This window comes from Elaeis guineensis, chromosome 2 (assembly GCF_000442705.2).
Source record: "Elaeis guineensis isolate ETL-2024a chromosome 2, EG11, whole genome shotgun sequence".
NCBI lineage: Eukaryota > Viridiplantae > Streptophyta > Magnoliopsida > Arecales > Arecaceae > Elaeis > Elaeis guineensis.
In genome coordinates, this window is record NC_025994.2 from 99,376,301 (window position 1) to 99,399,209 (window position 22,909).

Consider the following 22,909-nt stretch of genomic DNA (forward strand, 5'->3'; position numbering starts at 1 on the left):
CGGAGAAATTCAAGAAAAAAAGGGACGGTCCCCTGTTTTTTTTTTTAGAAACCTCTTCTCCCGCCGGTCAAGTCTTGCCGCCGGCGATTCCTTGCTCTCGGTTGTCGGCCGTCGTTGCCGGATCTCCGGCCAAGTCGTCGGAGCCCGAGCCACCCTCTATTTCCTCCCCTGTTTCAGCCCAAAATAAGTCCACGGAAGAAGAAGAAAAGAAGAAGAAGAAGAAGAAGGAAAAGAAAAAGAAAAAGAAAAGAAGAAGGAAAAGAAAAGAAAAAGAAAAAAAAGAAAAGAAAAAGAAAAAGAAAAAGGAAAAAAAAAAGGAAAAGAAAGAAGAAAAATAATAATAATAAATAAGATTTTCTCCTCTCTCTTCCGTGAAGAAAAAAAAAGAGAGAGAGAGAAAAGAAAAAAAAAGAAAAATCATTAAATTAATTAATAAATAATGATATAAATAATAAAACATGAGAAAGAGAGTTTCTCTCTCTTTCCTCTCTCTCTTCAGCCTGAACTAGTATTTTCTCTCTCTCCTCTCTCTACCTTCTCTCTCTATATTTTCTCTCTCTAGATTCTCTCTCTATTTCTTCTCTCTCTAGATCTTTCTCTCTTTTTGTGAATTTTATCTCTCTAGAATCTTTCTACTCTCTCTCTGATTACATCACAGACCCTAGGATAAATTTGAAATAAAAATAAGATGATCTGAGGTTGCTCCGAAATTCGTGCGATAGATATGATCCCAGTCTGATCCTATTCGAAATTTGTAACACTTGGTTCATATTGAGTCACCTTGATAGGACCTTTGATGATCTCGATCATGATTGCCTCATCGAAAGAATACGAAGATTCTCTCTCCACTTTCTCTCTCTACTTTCTCTCTCTAGAATTTTCTCTCTCTTCATGAATTTTCTCTCTCTAGAAGTCTTATGGATCAGTGGAGGATCTAGATAATTAGATAAATCCTAATTTTGATTAATCCTAAGAGAGGTCCTCGATCTGTGTTATTAGGATCGATTATCGATAATTTTCTCTATATATGATTTTTATATTTGATCAGGATCATGAAGAGATACGATTATCTGCATAAGATATCGAGTGGAATATCTTATTAGAGAAATTTATAAATCAAAGAAAAACATTGATTTCTGTGCTTGGATCAGTCACCGGTAAAGGTAAGAATCCCTGTACATGATCATCATTATATATGTTATTTTATCATTGGTTTTATCTCATTAGTTTTGCATCGTTGGATTTGAGATCGATGAATTTGTTATATCTGAGATATTGTTATTTATTTATGTGATATTGAGCATGAGTATGCTATATCAATACAAATGTATCAGCGATTGATGGCATGATTATGTGTATGACATATTTATTTCACTGCAAAAGATGAATTGATTAATGAAGTTAAATATCATAATTTCATGAATATGAAAAGAAAGAGAATTATGGTTTGGACTGGCCTTGTCATGTGGAATAGCTTGCCAGGAGCTTATGCCTGGGACAGCCCCCACAGGCTTATGTGTGGAAGAATATGATCCGAGAAAGATCATGAAGAATCTGATCCGAGAAAGATCATGAATGATTTGATCCGAGAAAGATCATGGCCACTTTGATCCGAGAAAGATCATGAATATTTCGATCCGAGGAAGATCACAGAAATCGATCCGAATAAAAGATCGTCGCATGATCCTGGTAGTCCAAAGCCAAAGCCAAAGCTAAAGCTAAAGCGAAAAAGAAAAGGATTACAGATGATGTGATAATAAAAGAAAATGAAAAGATAAGACATGAAACAATCGTTGAATAAAATTGTTTCACTTATTTAACATATGATGATGCATCTCTTTTGATAAACAGATAATCTATAAATGTTTGCAGTATTCTGGACAGTGAACATCGACTTTTACGTGTTATTGCCTATCATTATTTTCAGATTATATTATTATATTAGTGGGATATGGGAATTCTTACTGGGCTGTAAAGCTCACACCCCTTCATTTTTTTTGTCTTCTCAGAGTTACAAGATGTCCATGGTTGGCTATGGTATAGATTTGTGAGTCAGCGGATGCATAGATAGAGTACCATTGATACCTGATCAGAGGATTGAAGAAATATTAATTGTAATTATGCAAGTTTTATGAATTATTATTGAAATTAAATATTATGGTTGATGAGATTGTAATGATTTAATTTGGCCTTGCATATTCTTTAGGGCTTACTCTAAGGAGTGTGCGGCCATCACGTATCCGACCCTGGTGTTGGGTTCGGGGCGTGACAGAATGGTATCAGAGCTTAGGATATGATCATTAGGGATTACGATATAAGTGATTAGAATATTACAGAGTAATATCAGAGCTTAGGTTATGATCATTGGAGATTACGATATAAATGATTAGGATGTGATAGAATAATATCAAAGCTTAGGTTTAAGATCACTAGAGATTATGAAGAGATATTAAAACTTTATGTAAGATCAGTAGGATCTGTCGGAGTGGCATCTGAGCTTAGAGGTTAGGTTACGTTTATTTGAAGATAATGATACAAGTGATTAGGATATGACAGAACAGTACTAGAGCCCAAATTTAAGGTCACTAGGGATTGTCATATAAGTGATATCAAAACTTTGGGATTATAATCAATAGAGTATGATTGATAATATCCGAGTTTAAGATTATGATCATTAAAGGTATGATAAAATGATATTAGAGTTTAGGTTATGATCACTAGAAAATATGATTTAAGTGGTATTTAAGCTTAAGATTATAATTATTTGAAATTATGACTTTAGTGATATTTAAACTTAGATTATGATCATGAGGAACATGATAGATATAAAAGAGAAGAAAGAAATCGATGATTGTGAAGAATGCCCGATGTTTGATCTTTATTTATTTTCTATCAAGGGTAGTCTGAGATAATTATGAATTTTGAGTGAAATGTATTAGATAAATAACGGTGGTATATTAATACAAGTCTAAAATATTACGGTTCTTCGAAAAAGTTGAGAAATCAATAAGAAGGGATGAGTTTGAGATTTCAAATAATTTTTGTTATAACAAGATCATGAGAAATAAATAATATATAAGATATCATTGTAAGCTTGAGAATGATATGAAGAATGTATACTTTGAAATATATCTCAATAACATAACTTAATTTCGAGGATGAAATTATTTGAAGGAGAGAAGAATGTAACACCCCGGCCCAAAAAGCCCAAAGCCTTAAAAAAAAAAAAAAAAAAAGGAATGAAGAAGACTCCCGTTGGGAGTTTTCTTCCACCCAAATCATCGGTGGAGAGGTTGAATCCGAGGTGGATTCGACCTCCCCTACACCCTATAAAACCCCCTCTCCTTCCCTCTAAGGTTGGTCACGACGAGCACCGGATTTTTCTTTTATTTTTCTCGAATTGTTCCGTTGAAGTCGCGGATGTCCTCATCGTGTTCATCTCAAATACTCGCCGGAGACCTCACCGGAGTCGGAGGTAAACCCGTCTTCCCCTTCCTCTCTTCTTTCCTCTCTTTTCCACAGCTTCGTGCACCCTCGCCGGCCGTCAGGATCGCCGGAAAATCCATGAATAAGATGACCCTGTTTTTGCTCTGTTTCGGCCGGACTCTTCCCTCCCTTTTCCGGCCACCAGCGCCGCTATCCATGGTGCCGCACCTCTAGGTTTGGACCCCCACCTCTCTGCCTATGTTTTTCGAAGGTCATGGCCGCCGGTGATCGGCCAATGACCGGAGAAATTCAAGAAAAAAAGGGATGGTCCCCTATTTTTTTTTTTAGAAACCTCTTCTCCCGCCGGTCAAGTCTTGCCGCCGGCGATTCCTTGCTCTCGGTTGTCGGCCGTCGTTGCCGGATCTCCGGCCAAGTCGTCGGAGCCCGAGCCACCCTCTATTTCCTCCCCTGTTTCAGCCCAAAATAAGTCCACGGGAGAAGAAGAAAAGAAGAAGAAGAAGAAGAAGGAAAAGAAAAAGAAAAAGAAAAGAAGGAAAAGAAAAGAAAAAGAAAAAAAAGAAAAGAAAAAGAAAAAGGAAAAGGAAAAAAAAAAAAGAAAGAAGAAAAATAATAATAATAAATAAGATTTTCTCCTCTCTCTTCCGTGAAGAAAAAAAAAAAGAGAGAGAGAGAAAAGAAAAGAAAAAAAAAATCATTAAATTAATTAATAAATAATGATATAAATAATAAAACATGAGAAAGAGAGTTTCTCTCTCTTTCCTCTCTCTCTTCAGCCTGAACTAGTATTTTCTCTCTCTCCTCTCTCTACCTTCTCTCTCTATATTTTTTCTCTCTAGATTCTCTCTCTATTTCTTCTCTCTCTAGATCTTTCTCTCTTTTTGTGAATTTTATCTCTCTAGAATCTTTCTACTCTCTCTCTGATTACATCACAGACCCTAGGATAAATTTGAAATAAAAATAAGATGATCTGAGGTTGCTCCAAAATTCATGCGGTAGATCTGATCCCAGTCTGATCCTATTCGAAATTTGTAACACTTGGTTCATATTGAGTCACCTTGATAGGACCTTTGATGATCTCGATCATGATTGCCTCATCGAAAGAATACGAAGATTCTCTCTCCACTTTCTCTCTCTACTTTCTCTTTCTAGAATTTTCTCTCTCTTCATGGATTTTCTCTCTCTAGAAGTCTTATGGATCAGTGGAGGATCTAGATAATTAGATAAATCCTAATTTTGATTAATCCTAAGAGAGGTCCTCGATCTGTGTTATTAGGATCGATTATCGGTAATTTTCTCTATATATGATTTTTATATTTGATCAGGATCATGAAGAGATACGATTGTCTGCATAAGATATCGAGTGGAATATCTTATTAGAGAAATTTATAAATCAAAGAAGAACATTGATTTCTGTGCTTGGATCAGTCACCGGTAAAGGTAAGAATCTCTGTACATGATCATCATTATATATGTTATTTTATCATTGGTTTTATCTCATTGGTTTTGCATCGTTGGATTTGAGATCGATGAATTTGTTATATCCGAGATATTGTTATTTATTTATGTGATATTGAGCATGAGTATGCTATATCAATACAAATGTATCAGCGATTGATGGCATGATTATGTGTATGACATATTTATTTCACTGCAAAAGATGAATTGATTAATGAAGTTAAATATCATAATTTCATGAATATGAAAAGAAAGAGAATTATGGTTTGGACTGGCCTTGTCATGTGGAATAGCTTGCCAGGAGCTTATGCCTGGGACAGCCCCCACAGGCTTATGTGTGGAAGAATATGATCCGAGAAAGATTATGAAGAATCTGATCCGAGAAAGATCATGAATAATTTGATCCGAGAAAGATCATGGCCACTTTGATCCGAGAAAGATCATGAATATTTCGATCCGAGGAAGATCACAGAAATCGATCCGAATAAAAGATCGTCGCATGATCCTGGTAGTCCAAAGCCAAAGCCAAAGCTAAAGCTAAAGCGAAAAAGAAAAGGATTACAGATGATGTGATAATAAAAGAAAATAAAAAGATAAGACATGAAACAATCGTTGAATAAAATTGTTTCACTTATTTAACATATGATGATGCATCTCTTTTGATAAACAGATAATCTATAAATATTTGCAGTATTCTGGACAGTGAACATCGACTTTTACGTGTTATTGTCTATCATTATTTTCAGATTATATTATTATATTGGTGGGATATGGGAATTCTTACTGGGCTGTAAAGCTCACACCCCTTCATTTTCTTTTTCTTCTCAGAGTTACAAGATGTCCATGGTTGGCTATGGTATGGATTTGTGAGTGAGCGGATGCATAGATAGAGTACCATTGATACCTGATCAGAGGATTGAAGAAATATTAATTGTAATTATGCAAGTTTTATGAATTATTATTGAAATTAAATATTATGGTTGATGAGATTGTAATGATTTAATTTGGCCTTGCATATTCTTTAGGGCTTGCTCTAAGGAGTGTGCGGCCATCACGTATCCGACCCGGGTGTTGGGTTCGGGGCGTGACAATTAGCCGTTATAAAAATAACATAATCCAAAAAAGAAACAATTATAACAAAATCCAAAATACAATCATAATTATTTAACTGTGATGTTAATCTGTTATAGGACCCTTATTCCTCAGCTATTGTTGAATGAAGTATCAAGTCTTGGTGAAAAAAATCCTTATTGTCAATTAGAAACATGTCTCATTAAATTAGGTAAGAAATATAAGAAGGGGTATGGGACATCCGTAATCATACTCAAACATCTGGTAAAGATTTCAGATTTATAGCTTGTAAGTGGTTGCGTCGGATACAGGTAATACGCAAGAAAACTGTGATAGCCCAGCAGCCCAAACAAAAAAAAAAAAAAATTGATGAAGACTCCCACAGGGAGTCTTCTTCTCCCGACCGGCTCCTAATCGGAGTCGGAAACCTCACCGGAGAGGAGTCAAACTCCTCTCCTTTGGTTCTATTTAAGGAGGAGAACCCTCCTCTCTCCTCTCATCGAGAAATCCCGGGGCAAAACGGCGACAATTGCCGGAAAAATCCCGCGGAGACCCATCCTTGTGCCATCCAATTTCTCGCCGGAAAAGTCTCGTCGGCGTCGGAGGTAAGCTTCCTCCCCTTCCTCTCTCCTCCCCCTTCCTTCCCGTGCCGATGTGCACGCTCGCCGGCGACCGGAGTCACCGGATTTTGTTGCGGAAGAATATTCTCTTTTGCCGTTTTTCCGTCGTCGGTGGTCACCGTCGACCACCGGGTTTGGCCTCCTCTTACCGCGGATCGCCTCTCCTCCTACCGAGGGCCGTCTCACGCCGACCACGCCGCCGGCCGGCCACCCAATGAGGGGACCTCAGGGTCCCTGTTTCAGCCCAAAACAAGTCCACGGGAGAAGAAGAAAAGAAGAAGAAGAAGAAGGAAAAGAAAAAGAAAAAGAAAAGAAGAAGGAAAAGAAAAGAAAAAGAAAAGAAAAAGAAGAAAAAGAAAAAGAAAAAGAAAAAAAGAAAAGGAAAAAAAAAAAGAGAAAAAGAAAGAAGAAAAATAAAATAATAATAATATAATAATAATAAATAGGATTTTCTCTCCTCTCTCTTCCATGAAGAAAAAGAAAAAAAAAAGAAGAAAAAGAAAAGAAAAAAGAAAAGAAAAGAAAAATTATTAAATTAATTAATAAATAATGATATAAATAATAAAATATGAGAAAGAGAGTTTCTCTCTCTTCCCTCTCTCTCTTCAGCTTGAATTAGTATTTTCTCTCTCTAGAATTGGACTTTCTCTCTCTACTTTCTCTCTCTAGAATCCTCTCTCTAGATTATTTCTCTCTCCTAAGATTTTTAGAATTTTGAGAAGAATGATGATGAATTTAAATGATTCTCGTAATGGATTTTTGATCTGTGATCGTCGGACGATATACCGACATCCACTTTGATCAGATCAGGTATTTTTAGATTTTATTTCTCATGATCTTATTGAATTATTCACATGATAATTTTAGCATGATTTGATCTGATCGATCAGAAATTGTTGAATCATATTATCTGAAGAATTCAAGATGAGTTTTCTCTCTCTAGAATTTTCTCTCTCTAAAATATTCTCTCTCTTGATTGATTCTCTCTCTAAAAAAAAAGGGTTAGTGAATGAAGAAATTTCTTTTAATAAGTCTGATCTGATTTTAATGAAGAACCCTGATCTATGATTGTCAAACAGTGTACTGGCACCCACCTTAATCAGATCATGAATCTTTAGATTTGATCATCCATGATTCCGATCTAGCCATGATTTGATTTGATCATGTTGATTTCATCAATTGAGATATTGGATCAATCGTAATGTTGGATTGTGTCACCTGATCAATTCGAATTGTACCTCATAAATTTTTTCTCCTCTGATTTTCTCTCTCTACTTGATTTTATGAAATCGATGAAGAAACCTCGATCCTATCACTTCGAATCCGATTTGATCTGACAGTCAAACTTTGGATCATTTAGGTCCTAATTAGATTTTGATTAGATAAAATTAGATGATCGGACCCAATCTAAACCATTGAAATATGGTATTCGTATTCTTTCTAATTATTGAAATTGATTCTGTATAGGATTGTGGATGTTTGATCATGGGATATCGCGATATGATCAATGAATAGAATTTTTGGAAGAAAATTTATAGAATTATGTGGATTTATTGGAATGCGTTCGAGGTAAGTAATGTTTCACTTTTTCTAGATTTATCGGCAAATTATAATGTATTCTTCTGACATGATTTGTGAAACGATGCATGAATTGGATGAATGATATTTTGTTATGAAAATATCTTATTTGAAATGTTATGATGAAGCATGATTGAATATATTGATTTCATGATGCATTATATTGATTGATTTCGATACTACATGATTATATGTTTTATTATCGAAATTAGAATATGAAACATGATTTATGAAGAATTATGATATAAGAAACAATAAGAATTGACAACCTGACTATGTAAAGGACCCTGTCAATGGGGGCATATACGTTGGCAATTGATTGTCCTGAGGGTTTATGTCGCCAGCGAGACCAGCGACATGTCGCCAGAGAGACCAGCGACAAACCGCCAGCGAGACCAGCGGTTCCAAAGGACATGGTTGCCAGATGATTCACAGCCTACCGCAAGCAGATACGCGGTATTATGACCCTGCCACAGAAAAAATGTGGTCATAGCTCATGGTTGACGAAAAGAAATTGAAGAACAAAAGAAATTGAAATCTCGAAAGAAACTTGAATTTTCGGAAAAGAAATGAATTTGGCATGAATTATATTGCATAATTGAAATTGATTTTGAATTGATGAACTCTATATGCTTATTTTCTATAAACGATTATTTACTTATATGCCTGATGAAATCTGTTGAGAAGTGATCATTGCTTACTGGGTTGTCTAGCTCATTACCTCTTATTTTACTATTTTTACAGATGTTGAAAAATTAAGATGATACAAGATATGAATGGAAGAGTGATCAGAAGCAGAATCTTCATACTTTTATTTTAGGCTGAAAGGCTTATTGAATTTGATGCAAAGCCTTTGAATCATTATTGAATTTATTGAGATATTAAAGAAAAAAAAATTTTAGGCCGTTATATTTTAGATTTAAATTATTGACTAATTATTTCGCTGTTGTTTTAGGATAGTATGATAAGATGCCTTGCATGCTTATGGGAAGAGTTTTCTATGAGTATGCGGCGGTTGCCATGACCCTCGATTCAAAATCTCGGGTCGGAGGCGTGACAATTAATATGGTATCAGAGCATAAGTGAATGAATTATGAAATATAGAATCAGATATAGAATGGGTATAAGTGGATAGACACCAGGGACATTATAGTGTAAATCTTTGATGATTGTAGTGGGAGAAATATTTATAAATTTTGATTAAACATTGAGATTATGTATGAAAGGATCACAATAAATTATAACATATAGAATTTGAAATATGATGGATGATCTATTGATCATGATATGATTAGTTAGATCTTGATCGAAAGTAATCACAAAAGGATTGATATAAAATTGTATTGTGCATTATGGTTATTAATTTGATCATTGGTTATTCAAGTGAATCGTAAGTTCAAATTCGATGTGAGAATAATATTATGATATTACTTCTAGTTGAGAGATTGACTATTATTGGCAAGATAAAGATTTGATAATAAAATATTATTCCAGAATGGGCTAAGAAAAATCTTTTATGATGCTTGATTGGAATATTTATCGAAATTGAATTTGGTATGTGAATTATATATAAAGTGGTATATTATGATGAATACATATTTGAGGATATTGCAAAGAAGCCTATTTTTTTATTGATGAAATTGATTTTGAGGTTGTAGAATATTCATCGTACTAGAATCTTTAATCATCATCCTTAGATCTAGATAATGGATCTTATTATGTCTTTTGGAGACTATATGATGTGTATGAAATTTCAATTTAAAGATTTCGTATCTAAGTTGATCAAGAGATTTTCTGATATTATTGTTGAGGCTGTTAATGAAAAAATTGATATCTTTAGATTAAGATAAAAGATCTTATTTATATTTATTTCAGATTAAGGGATCCATGTAAATTTTATAATTTAAAAAAAAATTAGATTTAGGAATTGATATGGAGTTCCTTTGCTTTTGTTAATGGGGTCCTTAATTGAATCTACTATTAAATGGAGATTTGATTTTTGAAGCTTGTATGATTGTTATGAAAGGATATTTGATAGATATTGAAGATTCTGATGATAGAAATTTTAGAAAAAAAAAATAATAATAATGATTTGAAATTCATATATATTCAGATTATGTCCAAATTTGATGGAGCATCGAAGAATTTTCTTGTTGATTTGACTTATAAAGATTTTTTGTTTGAAAATTATCGAATTGAATTGATATGAGAATTGAGATTTGATTCATATTGATTATAGTAAATCTATATGATGGTTTAAATATGATATTGGACTCAAGGGTTAATCAAGATTATTGTACACCAGTAAAGGTATGAATGAGAATCGAAAGTTAATCTTTGATTTCAATTGAAATTTAAAAATTTAGATCTTTTCTATTGATAAGGTAAAAAAATAATTTGATCAAAATTTTTTTGGTGAAGCTAAGAAATTTTGATTGTTAGATCAGAGTGCGCAGCGGAAGCATGGTAATCTTGATTACTTTGAGTAAGTCAGGAATGTTGATTCTTTGAGTTAAAGAATTATAATAAATGATATAGTTTGATACAAGAAATTTATGGATATTAGAAAGAATAATATTTTAAAATTTTAAATTATTTTAGATATCCTAATGTAATTTTTAAAAGTAGAGTTTCCACCTACTATGCTACAAAAATAATTAGCATTCTAATTCTAGGATGAGTGGACCATTGATTTTTGATTTTAGATTTAGAATATTTAGAGATAAATTTTCTCTATCCCAGAATTAAATTTTATAATTCTCTATTTATTAGGAAGAACTTGAGATTGTTTATCGAATGATGATTTTGATCTTAGATTATTATACTCAAATATTTATCTCCAGGGTATAATGAAATTTGAAGTTTGAACTCTTTTGATCATTATTATTTCTCTGACTGAATGGAAAAGATTGAGGTTATCTATTGATATTGATGATTGTTTTACAAAAGATGGATTGGAGTTATTTATAATTTAATTTGATAATGAATCGATTAATTAAGAGTTGCTAATGTTTAGATAAAGAAAATTGATATACTTACTTAGAATAGAGACATTGATTTTGATTATAAGAAAAATATAGTTTTGATTTAGATCAATTTTTGAGTTATTGATTTTTATTATGGAATGACTTAATGATAAAATTAGCTTCAAGAATTAGAATATTTAAGAATTTGAGGGTTTGAGTAAGAAAATTTCGATGACTAGAAATAGTGATATTGATTTAATCAACAATGGTGATATTGATCTTTATGAAATGACTTAATGATGAAGTTGTATCAAGAAATAAAATATCAAAAGTTCGAGAATGAGATTGAAATCTTCAACCTTTGAAAGTATGAATAAGAGAAAATATTTTAAAATTTTGATTGATTGAGATGTCATCATATGATTCATGGAAGTATATTTTCCTATCTTATGATGGGTTAAAATTAAGGATGGTTAATATTTTGAAATAAATAAATAAATGAATGAATGATGATGAATAAAGTTCTTATGCAAAAATAGAGACATTGATTTTCTTCTACCTACAAGAGATAGATTTGATTTTAATTTGAGTCATGAGATATTGAACATTAATTTTTTACAGGAAATAAGATCATAATTTTGAAATCTTGAAACATTGAAAATCTTTGAGATGGTGATCTTGATAAATAAGAAAATGAAGGTTCCGTTTCAGATAGATATTTGATGTACTGATTTTTTCTGATGAAATGATTTAAGAATGAATTTATATCAAGAATTAGAATATTTGTGGATGAGATTCAAGTAAGAAACTATGAAGACTCAGGCAAGAAAAAATTTCGAGGACGAAATTTCTTTTAGAGGGGAAGAATGTGATAGCCCAGCAGCCCAAACAAAAAAAAAAAAAATTGATGAAGACTCCCACAGGGAGTCTTCTTCTCCCGACCGGCTCCTAATCGGAGTCGGAAACCTCACCGGAGAGGAGTCAAACTCCTCTCCTTTGGTTCTATTTAAGGAGGAGAACCCTCCTCTCCTCTCATCGAGAAATCCTGGGGCAAAACGGCGACAATTGCCGGAAAAATCCCGCGGAGACCCGTCCTTGTGCTATCCAATTTCTCGCCGGAAAAGCCTCGCCGGCGTCGGAGGTAAGCTTCCTCCCCTTCCTCTCTCCTCCCCCTTCCTTTCCGTGCCGATGTGCACGCTCGCCGGCAACCGGAGTCGCCGGATTTTGTTGCGGAAGAATATTCTCTTTTGCCATTTTTCCGTCGTCGGTGGTCACCGTCGACCACCGGGTTTGGCCTCCTCTTACCGCGGATCGCCTCTCCTCCTGCCGAGGGCCGTCTCATACCGACCATGCCGCTGGCCGGCCACCCAACGAGGGGACCTCAGGGTCCCCTGTTTCAGCCCAAAACAAGTCCACGGGAGAAGAAGAAAAGAAGAAGAAGAAGAAGAAGGAAAAGAAAAAGAAAAAGAAAAGAAGAAGGAAAAGAAAAGAAAAAGAAAAGAAAAAGAAGAAAAAGAAAAAGAAAAAAAGAAAAGAAAAAAAAAAAGAGAAAAGAAAGAAAAAAATAAAATAATAATAATATAATAATAATAAATAGGATTTTCTCTCCTCTCTCTTCTGTGAAGAAAAAGAAAAAAAAAGAAAAGAAGAAAAAGAAAAGAAAAGAAAAGAAAAATTATTAAATTAATTAATAAATAATAATATAAATAATAAAATATGAGAAAGAGAGTTTCTCTCTCTTCCCTCTCTCTCTTCAGCTTGAATTAGTATTTTCTCTCTCTAGAATTGAACTTTCTCTCTCTACTTTCTCTCTCTAAAATCCTCTCTCTAGATTATTTCTCTCTCCTAAGATTTTTAGAATTTTAAGAAGAATGATGATGAATTTAAATGATTCTCGTAATGAATTTTTGATCTGTGATCGTCGGACGATATACCGACATCCATTTTGATCAGATCAGGTATTTTTAGATTTTATTTCTCATGATCTTATTGAATTATTCACATGATAATTTTAGCATGATTTGATCTGATCGATCAGAAATTGTTGAATCATATTGTCTGAAGAATTCAAGATGAGTTTTCTCTCTCTAGAATTTTCTCTCTCTAGAATTTTTTCTCTCTAAAATATTCTCTCTCTTGATTGATTCTCTCTCTAAAAAAAAAAGGGTTAGTGAATGAAGAAATTTCTTTTAATAAGTCTGATCTGATTTTAATGAAGAACCCTGATCCATGATTGTCAGACAGCGTACTGGCACCCACCTTAATCAGATCATGAATCTTTAGATTTGATCATCCATGATTCCGATCTAGCCATGATTTGATTTGATCATGTTGATTTCACCAATTGAGATATTGGATCAATCGTAATGTTGGATTGTGTCACCTGATCAATTCGAATTGTACCTCATAAATTTTTTCTCCTCTGATTTTCTCTCTCTACTTGATTTTATGAAATCGATGAAGAAACCTCGATCCTATCACTTCGAATCCGATTTGATCTGACAGTCAAACTTTGGATCATTTAGGTCCTAATTAGATTTTGATTAGATGAAATTAGATGATCGGACCCAATCTAAACCGTTGAAATATGGTATTCGTATTCTTTCTAATTATTGAAATTGATTCTGTATAGGATTGTGGATGTTTGATCATGGGATATCGCGATATGATCTACGAATAGAATTTTTGGAAGAAAATTTATAGAATTATGTGGATTTATTGGAATGCGTTCGAGGTAAGTAATGTTTCACTTTTTCTAGATTTATCGGCAAATTATAATGTATTCTTCTGACATGATTTGTGAAACGATGCATGAATTGGATGAATGGTATTTTGTTATGAAAATATCTTATTTGAAATGTTATGATGAAGCATGATTGAATATATTGATTTCATGATGCATTATATTGATTGATTTCGATACTACATGATTATATGTTTTATTATCGAAATTAGAATATGAAACATGATTTATGAAGAATTATGATATAAGAAACAATAAGAATTGACAACCTGACTATGTAAAGGACCCTGCCAATGGGGGCATATACGTTGGCAATTGATTGTCCTGAGGGTTTATGTCACCAGCGAGACCAGCGACATGTCGCCAGAGAGACCAGCGACAAACCGCCAGCGAGACCAGCGGTTCCAAAGGACATGGCTGCCAGATGATTCGCAGCCTACCGCAAGCAGATACGCGGTATTATGACCCTGCCACAGGAAAAATGTGGTCATAGCTCATGGTTAACGAAAAGAAATTGAAGAACAAAAGAAATTGAAATCTTGAAAGAAACTTGAATTTTCGGAAAAGAAATGAATTTGGCATGAATTATATTGCATAATTGAAATTGATTTTGAATTGATGAACTCTATATGCTTATTTTCTATAAATGATTATTTACTTATATGCCTGATGAAATCTGTTAAGAAGTGATCATTGCTTACCGGGCTGTCTAGCTCATTACCTCTTATTTTACTATTTTTACAGATGTTGAAGAATTAAGATGATACAAGATATGAATGGAAGAGTGATCAGAAGCAGAATCTTCGTACTTTTATTTTAGGTTGAAAGGCTTATTAAATTTGATGCAAAGCCTTTGAATCGTTATTGAATTTATTGAGATATTAAAGAAAAAAAAAATTTAGGTCGTTATATTTTAGATTTAAATTATTGACTAATTATTTCGCTGTTGTTTTAGGATAGTATGATAAGATGCCTTGCATGCTTATGGAAAGAGTTTTCTATGAGTATGCGGCGGTTGCCATGACCTTCGATTCAAAATTTCGGATCGGAGACGTGACAAAAATATACACGCATAATTCAAATTTACCTTTTACGAGAAAAATAGCAATAAAGACTTGGGAGTCTTTCTTGAGTCCAGAGTCTCAGCAACCGAGCCGTGCTTCACAGGCCATTTTATGTGAGAACATAGGCTGAGGAACTGGACCCATTCGGTGATTCCTCGAGGACTTTCCAAGCAGCATTGGAGTCTTACTGTCTTAGAAACTTCGATCGTGCCTCGAGATCAGGTTTCTTTAAGCAAAATGCCTCGACATCAGTAAAGCGAATGAACTCCTCTGTTTTAGTAAATGAAGCATCTTTTGGTAGATCACCCACCCTCCAATATCATATTTACATGAAAAATGAGGTATCTTTACATGAAAAGTGGAAAGCATGCGAAAACTCGACGTACTCGTCATATTTTCAGTCTCATCTCGTTCTCTAAATCAAATGATGGAAACCCAGCCGCCGTTTCCTTTAATCTCTCCCCTGTATCCATTGCAGGACATACAATGACGCCGGCTAAATCCATTGTAGATGGACAATCCTTGATCTCATCAGGTGGGACTTTCGAACTAGGCTTCATCAGCCCTGGCGACTCGAACAATCGATATCTGGGTATACGTTACAAGGGCACTCCAGTTAAAACAGTTGTGTGGGTTGCCAATAGAATCTCTCCCCTCAATGGCTCCACGGGGGTTCTCAATCTCACAGGTGATGGAAATCTGGTACTGCTAAACAGCACTGGATATATTATTTGGTCAACAGGCACAACAAATGCAATTAATCCCGTTGCACAGCTCCAAGACTCGGGAAATCTCGTCCTGATTGAAAGAACTACGAAGAAATTATTGTGGCAGAGCTTTGATCATCCAGGTAACACACTTCTACCAGGTATGAAGCTTGGGTGGGATTTAAGAACCAATCTTAACAGGTATCTCACGTCATGGAAGAGTTCCTCTGACCCTTCTCCTGGGGACTACTACTACAAGTTACATACCGATGCAGTACCAGAGCTTGTCTTGTGGAGAGGATCTGTCCCAATGTATCGCACCGGACCCTGGAATGGAGGTGGATTTAATGGCATTCCAGAGACGAAAACAAATAACATGTTCAGGTTTAATCTCACTTCCAATAAGTATGAGGCCACCTACACCTTCCAGGTACTGGACAATAATATTATATGTCATGTCTTGCTGAACGAGACTGGAGTGGTTCAGCGTTTGGTGCGGTCTAAACAAAACCTTGCATGGGACCCTTACTGGTGGTTTCCAAAAGACCCGTGCGACACCTATGCCAACTGTGGAGCTAATGGCGTATGCAATACAAGCTACTCACCTTCCTGCGATTGTTTGAGGGGATTCAGTCCCAAGTCTCCTCAAAATTGGAAAATGAGAATCAATTTTGATGGCTGTGTAAGGAGGACAGCTTTAAATTGTTCATCGGATGGTTTCTTTGGGCTGCAACAAGTGAAGTTTCCCGATACATCAAATGCCACCGTGCACGGCAACAAAAGTCTCAAAGAGTGTAAAGACTGGTGCCTGAAGAACTGCACTTGCAGCGCCTATGCTATCATTGAAGGGAGCGGATGTGTAACATGGACCGGAGATCTTGTAGATATTAGACTGTTCACTGAAGGAGAGGAGAATCTATACGTTCGGCTTGCATCTTCTGAATTAGGTAACGATTATTTCTTAAAAGGGGAAGGAAAAGGCACGATTAGGTTAGGAATATACCAGTACATATATAGACCACATTTGGAACTTTTTAGGAGCTGGATATGGCTGTTGGGTTGCATCGGATGACTAAAGAGATTATCCTTTTTTGAGTGAAAGGGAGGTAGAGGACTGAAGAGATTATCATAGACCTCTTAACATATTTTGTTGGTTTTATTAAAATAACCTTTTTATTTTGCTTTATATGGTTCTAAGCGAATGTGACTTGGTTATATAGTTAAGTTAGCGATCATCAGGAAGCTGAATCTAGAAACATGATCTTATGACAAAGTGGAAATATAATTAGTATACCAGTTCTAACATACATGTCACGAAACACATTTATATGATAGGTTAGTGTAGAACAAAATATCTAACTGACATTCCATATATCATAAGAAATGTACCCTAAGTCCTGATTCCAAAAATTTGTTGTGCAGGTCAGATAAGGGATAATTATGGTAAAAAGAAGCTTGTGAATGTGATAGTCGTAATCATTTCTTCACTGGCAGGGTTTCTTCTATTTGTGTGCTTTATTCAACTTCTGCGGCAGAAGAACAGAAAAGAAAAGCAAGGTACTTACCCTTCACCTACACAAACAGACATGATCTATCACTTATACCGCCGATTATATAATATTAATGAATTTTACTTCCCGTATTAGCATTGAGTTCTTCAACATTTTTCAAAACAGATCTCATCAACATTTGGCACTAAGAATCCATCAAATAATTTTATGCCTACTAGTGAAGTACAATGGTATTCAATGCTCATGCTAACAAGTAATATGATTCCATTCAGGTTATGCAATACATAGAATAATTAAGTTCACATTGTTCATGAGTCCATTAGAGGTGCAATGTATTGGTCCTGTGCACCAAATAGCTTTCTTTAAAGAACTCAAGGTGCCAATGACCACTTCATCCATGTCAAACTATTTTACTCAACTTACAAGCATTTCACTCCTATCTTAGTTCTCTAGTTGATTTCGGTAGACCTAGTTTATGGATGCCTTGATTCATCACAATCCTCCTTGGAATTGACATCTGAGAAAAGCTAAACAAGGAGTGGAAATTTTTATTTTCCCACTTCACTCTTCAGACCCAAAATATATGAGCAAATATCAAATTCAATGTAATTAGGAGTGGCAATCGGGTTGGGTTGAATATAAGATAGGCAAAAGAATCTATCCAAATCCCACCTAATTATTTAACAGGTCAAAAATCCAGACCCATGCCTAACCATTTTATTAAACAAGTAATCCAAGATGACCTACAACAGATTGAATCAAGTTAGATAGGTTAAGCATTGCCACCTCAAATTGCAATGGAAGAGTTCAGTTCAGTGTTTACAACATGGTTCAGTTCAGTGTTTCCCTTCTAGAAAAAGTTGTGGCCAAGAAATAACAATTTGGGAACATATTGTTTGGTCAATTATCCCTACAGATAAAAAAAAATGGTGCAATAAAGATCAATATGTTGGAAAGCTCCTAGTTCTCTTGTTCTCTTCTTCCATCCTTATAACACGGTAATGTTTAGAGTCTGCCTTGGCTCAGTTTTATTTTAATTCATTCACAAGTACGCATTCACATGGGTACCAATGTGGAATTCATGGTTGACAGAGTGCTAAGGATCAGGAGCTAAAGAATATACTCGGTAACAATCAGAGTTCAGCAAGGTCTGTCCTAGAAACCGTGCTTAGATCGATTAGAACTTGGGTCACTCTGCACTGGAAAGAAAGCTGACGGTCATGCCGTGGTTCAGTAGAGATTATCGAATATATTGTAATTTCTTCCTCTATTAGCCTGCAAATATCATTTATACTAATGGGTTATTGGGGCCCTATTCTTGTCTTTCCTCATTACACACACACACACAAGTAAATTTGTACCTAATTAGCAGATTAATGATGAAACAATATTGAGGTAATAATGCAGTGATTGTCAATGTAGAACAAGCCTGCAGAACATAATAAATTAAAAAAAAAAAAAAATCCAACAAGCCATGCAAGTTTGTTTTCAAAATAATATCTGAATGAAATGTTGATTGGTAGAGTTACCAACTACCAAGGGGCAACAAATGTAGATTGGTAGAGTTATAAACTACAAGGGCCAACACGTGAAGAAATAAACCTGAACTCGAAATGTGAATGTGATCTATTTGAGACAAAAGCATTTAATAAAATTGACAATCCTTGTTTGAATATGAGACCTCTCACTTGGAAAGAGATGGATACCAACTAGCTCAGTTGCCAGCTGTGTGTTAAGTAACCACCATATTATTCTCTATCTTGGGCAAAGTGTAATATGAGAGGCCCTATTTTCTCCACAAGAACCATATTCACTGGGGAGACATTGGATTGTGCTGTTGGTGATGCAGTTTTTGGGGCACTGTATTCACGTGGTTCGGTCCTAAGGATTTCTTTTATATGTCTTTTCTAGTACATCATACCATATGTTTCCTTGCACAATATTGCTTTCCATATTTGCTTAAAATGAATTTGAAAGTTTCCACGAGTTTCCTTTTGGTTTCTGAGAGTATATATGCTTTATATTTTTTATTTACATGAACTTCTTCTCAGAGTTACTTCTAGACCATTATCTAGATATAGGTGACACCTAAAGATCTTGCATCTGCCATCAATATGGCCATAGAGCTTCAGCAGCTCTAGAAAGCAATATGCACACAGCTTGTCTTAAGCATTTTTTGGATACCAAAAACTTGTTAGAGGATACACACCTATAGCTTTCTCTCCTCGAGATAATAAATACAAAAGCTAAAAAAAAAAAGTTATCTACTGAATGTAAACATAGATGGAGAATCATAAGAGAAAATAATGGTTTATGGATGAAATTTTTGCTGTTCTATTTACAAGCATTAATTTTCCTTTTGTTTTGAAGCCATTTGGGATGGAGATGCAAGAATTCAAGAAGCTCATATATTGATCTTGTTATACTAAATGTTCATGCTAGGTGAAACAATTATTACCCACTACAGGGAAAGCAGAGGAAACGAGCTAGAGTTACCTTTATTTGATATACATACAATAAGAACTGCCACCAATAACTTTTCTGAAGATAATAAACTTGGAGAGGGTGGATTTGGCCCTGTTTACAAGGTAATTTTTTTTTTTGACTATCGGGCATACTGCTGTTTGATCCTACAGTTACACAAGAAACAAACTCTTTGAAAAAAGAGCATTGTGGAACTCACCTAAATATAGAAATTATCAGGGTCAGTTGGAAGATGGAGAAAAGATTGCCGTCAAGAGGTTGTCCAAAGGTTCTGTGCAGGGCATACATGAATTCACAAATGAGGTGTCGCTGATAGCCAAACTTCAGCACAGAAATCTTGTTCGCCTTCTTGGCTGCTGCACTGAAGGAGAGGAACGATTGCTGGTTTACGAATACTTGCAAAATACAAGTTTGGACTATTTCATATTCGGTATTTGACTACTTTATGCTCTATATACAGTGCAATGTTTGATGGACATCTCGCAGGCTTAGTGGCTATATTTGATTTAGTTTATCATAATTTATATTCGAACTTCTCCTTAGGTCTTCCGTGTAGGTCAACTATGCAGGATTTTAGAAAACCAAGACTGGATTGATGAGGCAATGGATTAACAATTAAGATGGATATATTCTTTTTCCATATCAGGTGGCATTATTTCAAACATAACAATTGCTAATTAAGCTTAGACTGCCATGAAGAATATCTATCCAACTTTTTATACACTATATAGATTTTTATCGTTCAAAAAAAAAAAAAGGTGTATATGGTATTAATTTGTAGGGACTGAAATTATGACAGAATGCATGTTAGTTAATCAATTTGGTTATTTAAAAGATAAGCACAGGTGGAGGTGATGGTGGCAGTAGATAATCTGATTCCTCTAACTTGGCACTTCCTCTACCCTTAATCTCACCATTATGTATTAGGTCTCTTATTCAAATGAAATGGGCAGAATCCAAACCTCATGCCCTCACCAATAAACTAAGCTGCAAAACGATTTTATTTCAAATTGCATAAGAATTAGCATATAAGGCATTCTTCCTTGTGCTGAATATAAGTGCAACTTATGATCATAAGTTTAATCATGGATTTAAAGAGTATAAGTTTCTGTAAATGATAGATTATATTTATTTGAAATATGGAGTGGACTTAGCTCAGAGGGAAAAAGGTAAAGAATAAGTAGCTAAGTTGAATTTCAGATTACATTTGTCAAACTATAAGGAGTGTAACTTTGGACCAGATAGGAAAAGAAGTGCACTTTTGAATTGGCAAAAGCGCCTCGACGTCATCATAGGAATTGCTCGAGGACTTCTTTACCTTCACCAAGACTCTAGGTTGAAAATTATTCACAGAGATTTGAAGGCCAGCAATATTCTTCTTGATAAGGAGCTCAACCCAAAAATCTCAGACTTCGGCACTGCAAGAATTTTTAAGGTTGACCAAACTGAAGCGAATACAATCAGAGTTGTCGGGACATAGTAAGTACACAAGTGCATCAACTCATAAAGTATAAATCTGAGTACAATATCCTAATTGCATAAACTAATTTTGCTAATGACATGCAGTGGATATATGTCACCGGAGTATGCAATGGATGGTATCTTTTCAGTGAAATCAGATGTGTTCAGCTTTGGTGTTCTAGTGTTAGAAATCTTAAGTGGTAAGAAGAATAGAATGATCAATCAAGCAGAAGCTCGTGTAAACCTTTTAGGACATGTAAGTTCTTGAATGCAATAATGTCATCATTCTAAATATAACTTCTAGTTGTTCATTCTAAATGTACATGGATTATCACAGGCATGGAGACTATGGACAGAAGATAGATGCTTGGAAATACTTGATGAAGCAGTGGGATGCACATATCCAGAATCTAAAATATTACGGTGTATCCAAGTGGCTCTCTTGTGTGTGCAAGAAGGGAGTGAAGATAGACCAACGATGGCAGAGGTAGTGCTCATGTTAAGCACCGAAAGTGGACTCCTACCTCAGCCTCAAAGGCCAGGTTTCTACACAGCAACACCTTTGATGGAAAGAAATTCGGCTTCCAGCAATAAAATTACGGTTACAATTGAAGGTCGATAGAAATCTGTGACATGAGTTTCCTTTATTTTTTTTGGGGGGGACAGGGAATTCGTGGACTTCATTGTACAAATATATTAGTCAGGCAGAGTTCAAACTATCTTACTATGATTTTAATTGTTCACTTTTTTGTGGGGGTATACCACATGCCTTTTTACATTGTATTTATAAATCTAAATAGGGATTTCATTGAAAAATATGTTCAAAGTAGCAAATTCTCGAATGCTTTACCTCAATAATTTTTTAAAAAAAAATTATTTACAAAAATAATCTAATTTTTAATTTATTTATCAAAATGATGCAAACCACATAAAACGCCATTCAAAAATGACGTTTTATGATGGCCACATTGCCATCCTTTTCCATCCATTTTTCACGTTGATGACGAGAAAAAAAATATATAAAATCACCACTTCAAATGGCATTTTTTAAAATATCATTTGAAATGACGTTTTTGAAAACGCCATTTCAAATGGCAAGTTTAATTATTAATTCTCCAAAAAAAGAGAAAAAATAAAAAAATAGAAATTATAATTTTAAATTTTTTAAAAAAATAAAAATTTTAATTTTAATTAAAATAAAAATCATCATTTTAAATTAATATCTCCATTTCAAATTATCTTTTTAAAAAAATATCTGAAAAAATTGGTGTAAAAAAAATAAAAAATACCATAAAAAATTTAAAAAAAATAAAAATTATAATTTTAAATTTTAAAAAAATAAAAATTTTAATTTTAATTCAAATAAAAAATCATCATTTCAAATTACAATCCCCTTTTCAAATTATTTTTTTTAAAAAAATACCATAAAAGAAAAAAATGAGAAAAAAATAAAAATTATAATTTTAAATTTATAAAAAAAATTAATTTTAATTTAAATAAAAAATATCATTTTATATTATTTTCTCTATTTAAAATTAATTTTTTTAAAAATATATCCCAAAAAAATCTTAAAAAATAAAAAAAAAAAATAATATAAAAAAAAGAAAAAGAAATGAGAAAAAATAAAAATTATAATTTTAAATTTAAAAAATAAAAATTCTAATTTTAATTTAAATAAAAAATATCATTTCAAATTCTCCATTTCAAATTAATTTTCTTTAAAAAAATATATATCTTAAAAAATTAAAAAAAATGCCATAAGAAAGGAAAAAAATAAAAAAAATGGAAAAAAAATAAAATTA

At 33.9% G+C, this 22,909-nt stretch overlaps 1 protein-coding gene across 2 annotated transcripts in view; it reads left to right on the plus strand.

Annotated features, from left to right (window-relative positions):
- The window catches only part of LOC105049968 (receptor-like serine/threonine-protein kinase SD1-8), a 23,629-nt gene extending 1,696 nt beyond the window's left edge, over positions 1-21,933 (plus strand). Inside the window, exons 2-8 of one of the 2 annotated variants that reach the window (XM_073252356.1) lie at positions 15,423-16,598; positions 17,074-17,208; positions 19,605-19,750; positions 19,866-20,076; positions 20,888-21,125; positions 21,213-21,363; positions 21,445-21,933. In XM_073252356.1, coding sequence (XP_073108457.1) covers positions 15,423-16,598; positions 17,074-17,208; positions 19,605-19,750; positions 19,866-20,076; positions 20,888-21,125; positions 21,213-21,363; positions 21,445-21,729 — 2,342 coding nt within the window. In that variant the 3' untranslated portion in view covers positions 21,730-21,933. The remainder of the gene's footprint in view (positions 1-15,422; positions 16,599-17,073; positions 17,209-19,604; positions 19,751-19,865; positions 20,077-20,887; positions 21,126-21,212; positions 21,364-21,444) is intronic. The other variant, XM_073252357.1, reaches the window with a different exon arrangement.
- Positions 21,934-22,909: the final 976 nt, after the last annotated feature.